At 39.2% G+C, this 12,467-nt stretch overlaps 1 protein-coding gene across 2 annotated transcripts in view; it reads left to right on the top strand.

Moving 5' to 3' along the window:
- Positions 1-12,467, top strand: part of GRIK1 (glutamate ionotropic receptor kainate type subunit 1) — a 244,174-nt gene that overhangs the window by 201,925 nt on the left and 29,782 nt on the right. For both annotated transcript variants that reach the window (XM_039520738.1, XM_039520739.1), the window contains 3 exons: positions 1,730-1,933; positions 2,785-3,008; positions 9,750-9,868. In XM_039520738.1, the coding sequence (XP_039376672.1) occupies positions 1,730-1,933; positions 2,785-3,008; positions 9,750-9,868 (547 nt within the window). The remainder of the gene's footprint in view (positions 1-1,729; positions 1,934-2,784; positions 3,009-9,749; positions 9,869-12,467) is intronic.

The following is a 12,467-nucleotide window of genomic DNA, read 5'->3' on the forward strand; positions in this document are numbered from 1 at the left end:
TCCATTCACATGCATGTGCTATTTTGAGCATTTCAGTTTTCACAACATAGGCTCATCCCAGATTCTGGACAAGCTCAAATGCTCAGTTCGTGGAGTATGTACATAAGCTATACTAAAGACAAACCCACAGTAACTGTCTCCAGTTTGAGAGGGACCCCATGGAGCCAGTCTCTAGGAAACAGATAAATGCATGGAGGTTAAGTCCATTAATGACTATTAGCCAGGATGGGTAAGGAATGGTGTCCTTAGCCTCTGTTTGTCAGAGGGTGGAGATGGATGGCAGGAGAGAGATCACTTGATCATTACCTGTTAGGTTCACTCCCTCTGGGGCACTTGGCATTGGCCATTGTTGGTAGACAGGATACTGGGCTGGATGGACCTTTGGTTTGACCCAGTATGGCCGTTTTTATGTTCTAAGCTAAATGAACCCAAAGTTATGGAGACAGATATGAGTCAAAGAAGCCAGCAGAGTATCAGAAACCTGGAAAAATCTCTGACTGGATGGGCTAAGGCGTTTGGTCACAAGCTGAGGTGGTTCAAAGTTTTGGATTTTTTTAAGCAGAATTTTTTTTTTGTTTCTTTAAACAATCAAACACAGCAAGCAGCAAATATTTGGCCATACAATTCTGAAACCCCAAACTATATTCATGTTTTGGCAGACTAATTTCAGCTTTTCAATTAAAAAAACCACAACAAATTTTGAAGGAAAGCAGACATTGTCTGTTATTTTTTTCTGCTTTTTAAAAAACCCTAGTTTTCAATCCAAAAAATGTTTTGACGGAAAATATTTGTCCAACCCTTTTAATGAGCTTTAGTGCCTTTTAGCACTAGCTGATGCTGAGAACCAGTGATACCTTGTAAAGAAGTTTTCTCAAAACTGGGTTTGTGCCAAGATGCAGAAGGTTTATTTTTCCCAGGGCTGCCCGTGGGGGTGGGGGGGGGAAGAGCAAGTGGGGCAATTTCCCCCGGGCCCTGCAGGGGTCCCCACAAGAATACAGTATTGTATAGTATTGCCATTTTTTTTATGGAAGGAGCCCCTGAAATTGCTTTGCCCCAGGCCCCCTGAATCCTCTGGGCGGCCCTGGCTGTGCTGGCTGGTTCTGGGTTCCCTGGAGAAAGGGAAGTTGAGATTCCTTGTGCCACAACTCCCTCTCTGCTGACTTTCCACTGCCAGGAGCCCTGCGCTTTAGGTTAAAACTACAGAAACCTGCCTTGCACAGAGCTGAAAAGGAAATACCATGTGCACAAAACCACTCTACCTATGCTATTTTTTTATTCTCTCCCATGAATATATTCCAGTCGATGGCTATATTATTTCATACTTTTTAAGGTTTGTTTTATTTAGAAAGTCAATTTTTAGGCTTATTTTATGATTCTTGGCCTAGTATTTATTGTACTACTGCAGTATCCTTACCCATCCCTTAACATGGCACATTATATAGTATAGATCTTGGGCCTGATTTTGGGTGCTGAGCACCAACAACTCTAATTAAAGCCAATGGGAGTAACAGGCCCTCAGATCCCATGAAACTCAGACACAGTACATTTATAGCTGATTGATTTGGGCAATTTACTAACATATCTAAGATGACTTTTAATGGACATAGTAAATTTGTTGCACCTATACAATTGTAGTAAATCATCCAACTATTTGTGTAATGTATAAACGGAGATTATCTGAAATGTACCTCATTTCTATTGTTACATATTTGATGTGTTTATTCTATAGGAAGATCCCTATGTTATGTACAAAAAGTCTGATAAGCCCTTGTATGGAAATGACAGATTCGAAGGATATTGCCTGGATTTGTTGAAGGAACTGTCAAATATTTTAGGCTTCATCTATGAGGTCAAACTAGTTTCTGATGGTAAATATGGAGCCCAGAATGACAAAGGAGAGTGGAATGGGATGGTCAAAGAACTCATAGATCATGTAAGAATGAATTGTTCTGTCTTTATTCTACTTTAACCTAAGATAGTTTATAAGAAGCCAAGTCAAATGAAGTGTTTACATTAACAGGAGGACTAGCCATTTTCACAGAGCAGAAAAGCCCTTGAACAAAGACAAGCACTTAGGGTCTGCATTTTGGGGAGAAATCCTTCCCCCCCGGTGCTGGGGTATTCTAGGAGGGAAGAAATACATTACCCCACACTGTAGACCTGATCCATGGCTACTATGACAGCCCTGAGACTACAGTAGTTCACCCAGCACCTGGGCCCTTACTCTGCAGCAATGATAGTTAAATCTCCATAGCAGTAGACCCAATCTCCCCTGCACAACAGTAGGCAGGGAGCCGCTGCATTTCACTGCTCTGCAGTTCATGAGTGGTGCTGAGCCCCCCTGCAGGCTCTGCAAATCATGCCCTACCCTATCCATTGGAAAGGTTCCCATATGGTTGCATCAAAGGATCTTGGTGTCTGCAAAGACAAGGAAAAGCTTTGATTTGTTTGGGTGCTCACTTCCCATGAACAATATTTCAGACATGTCCATTCTGCTTCTGGTAACGTCCTAATAATACACTGTTTTGCCACAATTTCTTGATGTAAACTGTTTCAGTCATACTCAAATTACTATAGCTCTTCTGAAGTAGTTTTCTGCCCACAATGACCTTTAATAAGAAAACCAAGAATTTTTATTTTACACTCAATTACAGTTCAGCTTCTAGGCAAAACTAGACATGTTTGTTTTAGCTTGTTTAATACCCATGGGAAAAGGTGGAAGGAATAAAAATATGCTTGTTGAATGCAAAGAAAATGAGAATATTTTCCAATTTGTGTTCCCAGAAAGCCGATCTGGCGGTTGCTCCTCTCACTATCACCTATGTAAGGGAGAAAGTAATCGACTTTTCAAAACCCTTCATGACGCTGGGGATCAGTATTTTGTACCGGAAACCCAATGGCACAAATCCTGGTGTTTTCTCCTTTCTCAACCCTCTTTCTCCTGATATTTGGATGTATGTCCTCCTAGCCTGCCTTGGAGTCAGTTGTGTACTCTTTGTAATTGCAAGGTAAGTTTAAAGACTGTGTGAGAGACAACCTCTTTACTTCCCTTTTATCATATATGTGTTGCACTGATCACACAACATATACTCACTCCACTAATGACAATTTAATGATATTCTAGGAATTTTATACAGTAGCAAAAACATTGCATTCCGGACGGGTTGTCTTGCATTATTTTGTATATGAAAATAAATATTCTTAGTGTGATGGGATTGTTCTTTACTTAAGAGTTTAAGGGAGAAAAAATAAAATTGATAAAATTTGTCATCAGTTACTTAATAGAAATTAAAATAGTGCATACAACTGCTTTTCAGCATATAGTTACTCCTTTGTAAACACTGCACTTTTCAACTAACAGTGCATACAGTTAAAAGCCAAGAGAGAATCTGAAAATCTTTTTTGCTGAAGGGTGGAAGTCAGCTCAGATCAATTCACTCTGAAAATTCAGGATAGCATAACAGAGAACCCAAGGGCTTCGCTCTGCAAGATGTTCCCATACCTCTCTCTAAAGTGAATTGTCACAGGAGGTACAAAGCATAGTGTACTCTCAAATCCCAAGTGAAAGCCATTTCCAGGAAGGCACTTAAGATCCAGGGGAGCATGTGTTTAACTTCAATAGGACTTAAACTGGGCTTAAAATTAAGCATATGCTTAAATGCTGTCCTGAATCAGGGCCTCTGCTAACAATGAACTCCTAACCCATGGAAGAGTAAACTCCTAATAGAATACAACAAGTTTAGAAATTACAAGTTTAGAAATGGGGGGAAACGGGGGACGGACGGACGGGGACTGGGACTTGATTAATGAAAAGTTCAACAAATTGTGTTTAAAAACTGAAAAGGAAAAATATGAAAATATGATTGACAGAGTTCAGCAATACTCCTTTCTTAGCAATTCTGGAGTCTGATGTTCCAATGCCTTTCTTACATGAATAGTTCATATATAAGTAGTCACATTAACTTCAATGCTACTACTGGTATAAATAAGGGTTAGCCATTTGAATAAAGGTTTGTGGGATCAGACATCTACACTGTATATGAAACTTTCCAAGATATACCTTCCTAAGGAATTTCAATATTTTATATAGAAAATATTAATTCAACATCCCTTGGATGCCATATTTGAAACATATTATTTTTTTTCTGATGGCATTTTATATCCATACTAAGACTCTGTAAAAAGTCATATTTATTTTTACTTTTTCCACTATTTGGAATTATAATTTTCGTCACTATTTATTGAACATTTTCCAAACTTTCCTCCTCCTTCCTAGGAATATACATAAAAATATTTGTTTGAGTTATTGGTTTTTCCATTACCAACAATTTTTTTTCTTCTGATACCCTGTAAAGCTTTTCCCCAAATTTTATTATGTATTGCTTTGAATATAAAACAATGACATAATTCACACTAATGAAGGAAAAAGAGCATCAGAGTAGATGCTCCAAAAAAATAAGTTTCAAATAATGTAACTCTTCATAGTCTAACATTTATATAATACAGGTAACTATAGGATAATATATAAAGCTGTAATGCTGTATTGTTGAAATTCTAAATATTCCTCACATCAGAGTAAAGATACAATCTAAACATTTAATACAAAACTCTTGTAAATGCTCATGTAACCCTTCTGCCCATCTGAGTTGGCAGCAACAAGGGCCGGGTTCAGTACGTAGGGGTTCCGTTTCAATAACACAATGCAAAACCATCTCGAGCCCCCATCCAGTGACCTGGGACAATTACATACCACCCCTAGGTGTCTCTAAGAGGCAATACTTCCCCTCGCGCAAGTACAGTCTCTGAGTGTAGCAAAATCCTTTTAATAAAGGAGGGAAACAATGCGGCATTATGTTGGGGAAACACCACAAACAGAACTCATAACACAAACCATGAGCAAAAGACACCCCCCTCACCCCGCAGTAAGTTTGGCAGTATCCTTTTCCCCTCAAGGTCTTAAGTCCAGCAACCCAAAAAAATCACCCAAAGTCCCAAAAGTCCAACACCCCAAAAGTCTCTTGAGTCCAGCAACCCAAAAATCACCCAAAAGTCCAACAACCCAAAACTCTCTGTTCCTGGTCAGTGCAGCCCCAGAGTTCAAAAGTATATCTGCAGGGTTTTACCTCCCAGCCCAAGGGGGGGGAGGGGGGGCGGAGGGGGCACAGCAGTGTTAAGGGGCACCTTACGTGGTCCGAGGCCAACTGCCTGCCTCTCCATGGGGTTCTGCTGCAGCCTTCACCACAAGCCACTCCACCAGCCGCTCCACTCCTCCAGCCGTCCTGTGAGCCACTCCAGCTGTTCCTCGAACTGTTCAGCTCCGCTAGCCGCTCCACTCCACTCCACCAGCTGTCCTGCAAGCTGCTCCAGTCATCCCACAAACTGCTCAGCAATATATCTTCACCCCCACCCAAGCACTCAGTGATTTCAACTCTCAGTAATGTTAGCTCTTTAGTGATTTCAACTTGTAGTAGGCGAGCTTCAGTGCTCGTGCACCATTGGCCCAAAGTGAATTCAGTTCAGCAGCCTGTAACTAGACTCCTAATGGAATTAAAATTAGCTCTGATATTCCACAGTAGAGAGAGGCGGTGGTATTTCAGGCCCTCAAAAGGGGCCCATACCATCAGGTACAAATACTTGTCCCCAGCCTCTCTCAATTCACTGGGTTTTGAAACCCATGTCCCGTGTCTAGTGAGTGCTACTTAGTTGATAGCGAGTCCCTCTGTCATAAAACACTTTCATTGTCCTTGATTCACATAATCAGGGTAACAACACTTTATTCTTCCTGCCCCAATAACAGAGAAACTGGGGATCCCACAGCAGCCAAAGTGACCATTTGGGCTGCTGTGGGTTCATGCTAGGTGGGGTGGGTGTGCCTCTGCAAACAAGATCAGCCCCTGAAGTTCTTTTCCACAAGTCACCACAATTCACCACCAGATGTCAGGGTAGAGCTCATCCTGACTCTGCTTACACGCAAACTAATTTGAGTCAATTAAAATTGTATCTTTTGATTCCAGAGACCACAATGAAAGAGCAAATGTAATAAAATAGCATCATTATAATAGCCCCATGTTAGTCATTCTGATAATATGTATACATACCATCTGATTTCCTGTACAGCTCTGAGATGAGTTACATAGTTCTTGTCATGAGTTCCCCGCACCACAAATTATGATTTCTTTTAATTGGTGAGCTCCCTAATTTACAAGAACAGTCCCACAGAGGTCAGTTGGATGTGGTTGTGTATTTCTTTATGGCCCACAGAACAGCTTTCTTTTCAAGTGGATGCACTGTCCAAATGCACTCTTTCATATATGTCAAACTTTGTCTGCTTGCTGGTTTCAGCACCAGTGCCCAAGGCAAACTACAGTGATGGGGGCAATTTGTAGGTTTTATTGTTGTTTTGTTTTAAACTGCTTAGAGTGTGGGTAGAGGATCATGGGACAACTCATTAGTGTAGGTCCTGGGTTACAAAAAGAGTTCATCCATCACTGACGGCTAATCTCATATCAGCCACAAGACTGTGCACAATTAGTCATGATTTCCCACAAGCTCTTGCAGTAGCTCACTGTACCATGAATAATAATTCTAACTGCACACAAATCATCATCTCATTCATGGCTGATATTAAATCTGCCCATCAGTGACAGATTAACTTTGTTCTGTTGTTGTGCGCCAAGACTAAAAACATCCCACAGCCTTCTCCACCCAGGAACAGGGAGAAGGGAAAAAAAAAAAAAAAAAAAGCAAGCCCCAGTTTGCCCTCAGCCCTGTAAATCCTCTAGGAAAGCCATGTCAAACTCAGAAAACAGACAAAGCTTTGAGTATATGAAAGAATGCACCGGATATGCCAAGTAATCAAGAAAGCCACCCAATGGGCCATACCCAAATGCATGCCCAAATGAACACAAACAAAAAAGAGGAAAATATTATTGAATCATCATCCCTTGTGTTCACTCTCTCAACCGCTAAACGTTGCTCCCTTTAGGTAAAACCAGTACTTTGCCCCTGGAACAATGATAATTCTCATTTTCTAATTTTAAAAAAAATCCTTAGAAATATCAAGCTTTATTATTCTTGCTGATTACTTATTTAGGAAAACAGGGCCCAATTCAGCAAATGACTTAATAAAGTTTTATTCGTGTCAATGGAACTTAAAAGCCTGCTTGAGTGCTTTGCTGAACTGGTATCTAGAAGCAGTGCTAAATTAGCTGGCAAATAGTTATGCTGAAGGTGTTTAGTAAACACCTGACATTTAAACTTGCTTCAACACGCTAGGACTCTGACTACACATCTAGGAAAAGCCAGAATAGTCCATTCACACCTCCAAATCTGTTTTTCATCTACTAAAGATTTGCTTTTTTCACCATGCATTGAAAAGGTCAATTCTCAAGAACCTTTTGGCGAGATACTGGAGGCAGAGCTCAAGAAGACCCTCACACACAAATCTCCACTATTCTAGCAGTGCTATAACAAATACACTTCATTGTTTATTGTTGCACTCTCATTGAGAGAAATATTCAGGGATAATATTTATGGACATGTCTGTTGTACTTCTAAAAAATTTTTTTTCAGTGGCATAACTCATATCTTAGTTCTTAGGTCTTATGTAGCATTACCATTGTTATTTAAATTTTGTATAAAGTGTCATAATAATTAAAAATAGCTATGCCTTATCACTATTTGTAAAGTTACTGATTTTTACAGTTTCTTTTTAATTCTTCTCCACATTAAATGTGACTACACTAATAATGTTCTGCTAAAACGTCTCTCTGTTGCCACCTTCATTTCATCTCCACTGGTGATATCAGTGGTGGAAGTGCTAGCATAGGTGTCTATCAATGATATAGGCATAATGTCATCAAACTTTGCTCATAGAAACCCTACATGAGGTAATGCTTAACTGCCAGCAAACTACAACATCTTGTCTACACTACTGCTCCCACTGATGGAAACAAATGAGGAGAAACAACAGGGAAAATATTAACAGAAATTTCCTAGGTTAGCCAAGTCCTGGACTAAAATCATTGACCTGCCCCTCCTCTGTTCATTGCATCAACATTTTATATGGTACATTGCACAGAATAAGGTGCATAACAAGAAAATCTGATATTTAACTCTAATAGAGAATGAGTCACTGATATACTAGCACAAAATTTTTTAAAATATCAACTGTAGTTACTTTTGCTCTTTGAATAATCAAAAGGTCATATAATAAAATAAAGCCTTTCTAGTCTGGCAGAAGTAGTTCTGCCGACTGAATTTTATTGCTATTTTCTAGCAGTTGCCATTTTGTTCCTTCTGTTGTAGACACATTTTTGTCTAAGCTACAGAATATGTTTATTACTTAAAAAAATGTAAGAGCCCAGCCCTGCTCAATTTGCTGTGCAAGACTCCCAGCAAAAGACCATGCGCAATTACTGTTTTACACTCCTTATAACATGTTGACATTGTAATTCAGTGTGTGTGAATGCCCAGCAGAAGGCCTTTGCACTTTGATGGCTTATATGCAAGTTAGCTGGTACACAGGCCATGGCTCACACAGATGAGTTTCACCCTTTGTGCACAAATCTAGATAAGAACAATTTCATTGATTGTAGAAAGGTGGTTTTCACTCTATTAGCACAGTGAAAAACTTGCTGGAATGTAATGGCTTGTTTTTGGGTTTTTTTTTAAATGGCATATGTAGAAATTTTTTGTCTTTAATCTTTATATTGCCTTTTGCAATTATGTTTAACAACTATTGTACTAGTGATGATGATATTGTTTAGTTAAATGGCATCTTAAGCTACCTACTGTTTCAATTAGTACGTTCATTACTATCAGCATTCATTACTTCAGCTTAGCGTAGCACTCTGGTTGCAAGAGTGCATAAATTCAAAGCTTAATTATATTGCCGAAACAGTAATTAAAATGTATTAGCATGGCATTGTCAATTAAAGCTATATTCATAAACTTCAGCAGGAATGTACCTAATGTGCCCTGCAGAGCTGCGAAGCAGCAGGCACAGTACCATGGGGAGGAACAATCTTTAAAGTAACTTAGCCAACTATTTTGCAGACCATAATAGGGTATAGATTTTGCATTTTCAGCAAGGTGTGCTGGGAATTAAGCACTATTCTTCCACTCATTAAGGGGAAACTGGCTGCCTAATTCTCTGTACATGATACTGAAAATATACCCTATGGTTTTTAAGCACTGAAATTACTCCTGCAAAGTAGCAACAACTTATTAAAGTGCTGTAACCTCACTATTGGAGAAAGTGGCACAAAAATTAATATCATAACACCAACAGGTCTTGTAATATAGTTTTTTTGTCATGCCCAATGCCAGTTCTTTATATAGAGAGTACTCCAAAGGCACTGCTTTTAGAGTGCCATTTATCTTTTGTGCTTCACCAGGGAGCAGCTACATGGAATCAGTGCATCCCCTTCTCTGCAGGTCATCAGTCGCGTGGCTAGGGGAATGACTGGGAACTTTGAAAGAAACAGTAGTCTTATATTTGAGGATTACAGTCAAAGAGCATTAGGATTAATGAAGTAGGGCTTATGCTAAAACTGGAGCTCTGAAAGCCCCTCCCTGCACTGCAGTGCTGCTCTGCAGCTTGCATACGGTAGCGGGATACATATCTATGCTTTAGTTTGGGATATTTTCTTCATTAATCTTTTCATTTTCTGCATTCTTTAGCAGGTTTGCTGGCTCAGTGTGTATTTTATCTGATGTTTACAGACTGTTTCTGTTAACTACCACAGGTTTACACCCTATGAGTGGTATAACCCCCACCCGTGCAACCCTGACTCAGATGTGGTGGAAAACAATTTTACTTTACTAAATAGTTTCTGGTTTGGAGTTGGAGCTCTCATGCAGCAAGGTACACCGGTCACACATCATTATTGCACACATCCCACAGTCTGCTCAAGGGCTTCTGTGCTGGTAAACTCCACCATCTGTAGCTACCGCATATATTGTAAAACCTGATCTCAGAAATTAAAAAAGCAGATTACACAGTGAAGTGGGGATAGGGGGAAGGGAAATGAAACTGACACCTGCTTAAGTACAAAATATGGTACCTGCAGAAATTAGAAGGGAAAACATACAAGAAAGTATAAAGTCAGCTGTCCCATATGGGAGCTTCCGTGGACAAAACAGAAAATAAGAGCCAGATGACTATAAAGGTATTTTTATTGATGAGAAATTTAAAATTTCTACACTGAAAACAGGAAAAAAATCTCTATTCGCGCAGGCTTCATCCTAATATAGACAGTAATAGCCATAGCAATTCTGGAACACATACAGGACCAGCCAGTCAAAAGGTATTACTTCACAAAGATTGTTACGTTTTGTTGGCAATTGTCAAACTTTTATTTAAAACCAAAACAAAACCTATTTTTATTGGCTTTTCTGCAGGTTTGCGTCCCATGCTCTTGTAAATGCATCCAACCTTAGAATTAACCAAGTCAAGTCCCAGTTGCTGCTGAATTTTGGAAACTTCACACAGATACTCGCATGACAATGAAGGGCACGAAGTGCACTCGATAGGGGAAGTCGCACAGATACATGTACTAAACACTTATGCTTATGGCGTGTGTATACTGAGGCTTCCCATTAAAGGGCTATATTGTATCAATAGAGGGCTCCATTCAACATCTCTGAAAACATTTCCTATCCGCCCCCACCCCAAAAAAAGGCAACACATAAGGAAGTCGCAGCAATACATTGGTATTAAATTCCCAAATATTTAAGAAAGGAAGGAATACCTACATTCATTCAGGTACAATTTATTCTTTTCATAGGCATGAATACAAATGTGGATTTTGTAAAAAAAAAATAATAAAAAAGGAATTTTTCTTAGACAGAGTAGTGAAGAAATTTCACACTGTAACTAGGATAACACATCCACACAGTTTTATTGGTATATTCATTGGAGACACATATCCTCACTAAAATTATTTTGAAGAAGATTGGAGATAAGGTGTTTTTGGGTTTTTTCCCCAATGTATCTGTAAAGTACAGACTAAGGTTTTACAGTATCAGGCAGGTGTGTGTATATAATTGTGACTGCCTTGTGTGTGAGAGTGCCCCAAGATTTTGTGTTTTTAATGTCCTGCCTTTTTGGAGTTTACCATCATCCACAGCAAACTGTGGGATGCAGTGTCTACTAGTTACCACTACCTTGGGTACATGACAGTCAGCCCCAACCAGACTCTGCTTGTCTTTCAAGAAGCTTTACAAAAACATTTGTAAGGCGAAGCAAATGTTTCCATGTACAAACTTGTGGTACGTGTGACTGTAAGTGCACCATCAGTAACATGTAGAGTTTGAACAAGAGATGAATGGTTGCTAACCTCTGCATCTATTGTTATGCTCTTTCTTGTTAACAGAAGCTGCTTGTTGTGCTTGATTGGAAGCCACTTGTTTATTAAATTTTAAAATGTGATGATCAGACTTTCTCTTTTCTACAGAGCGTGAGCAAAGTCTGGATCAGGATTGGCTGTCATGTCTGCCATAAAAAGGCACTAGAGAGACTTCAGCAAGTATTGTCTCTGACCCTGAATCTTGCTAGTAACATTTTACTTAGATGTTATTTCCCCATTCCCTTGAAGTTCTCAATCCAGATATTTCCTCTGGTCTTTGAAGGTATCCAAACATGGCATACTTCTAATTATAGTGAGCAGATAATTAAAAAATGTATGAGAAACTATTACTTGTAAAAACTCAAGTGACCTACTAAGGCCTGAATTCAACAAAATGCATAAGCACATTCTTACCTTTAAAACTTAGAGCTTAAGTCTCACAAGATTACGTCAATGAAACTAAAGCATGTGCTTACGCACTTTCCTGAATCAGGTTCCAAGAGATGGTGAATACTGAAAAAAATCACGGTCCTGATCCTGCAATATGCTGAACCCCACTCAACTCCGATTGACTTTTGTGAGACTGGAGGGTGCTCAGCATCTTACAAGATCAATCGCCTTGCTTATAACACTCTGTGGCAGGTTAAAATGTACTGTCCTTAGTTTAATTAGATTAAAGATTTTCTGTTTCATTTATACAACTAATTTGCCACTGGAGAAAACCATTGGAGTATTATAATTTTGCCAAAAAGCTACAGTAGCCAAGAGTTTCTCCACCTCCATCTATTATCGTGTACCTCTAACTGTAAGGCTGCACTACCAGCTTTTATGGCAAGCTGCTAAGGTTTCTGAAGTTTAGTTGCTATTACTATCACTATACATTAAAACTAGGATTGTACCAGTGTCTAACTACATCTTTTATATTCCTACAACTATCTAGGCTTTTAGAAAATGACATCTTCATGAAGATCTGAATCAGCATACCTAGCAGCCTGCTCTTACGTTTGCTAGTCAACTACACTTCAGAAATAAATACATCCTTAGGAGTAAAAAAATCATGTTTCACTACATTTAAAAAAATCTAGTCTGATAAAGCACCAAGAAAAGCACAATTAA

Source organism: Mauremys reevesii, linkage group 1 (genome assembly GCF_016161935.1).
Source record: "Mauremys reevesii isolate NIE-2019 linkage group 1, ASM1616193v1, whole genome shotgun sequence".
In the NCBI taxonomy this organism is placed as follows: domain Eukaryota; kingdom Metazoa; phylum Chordata; order Testudines; family Geoemydidae; genus Mauremys; species Mauremys reevesii.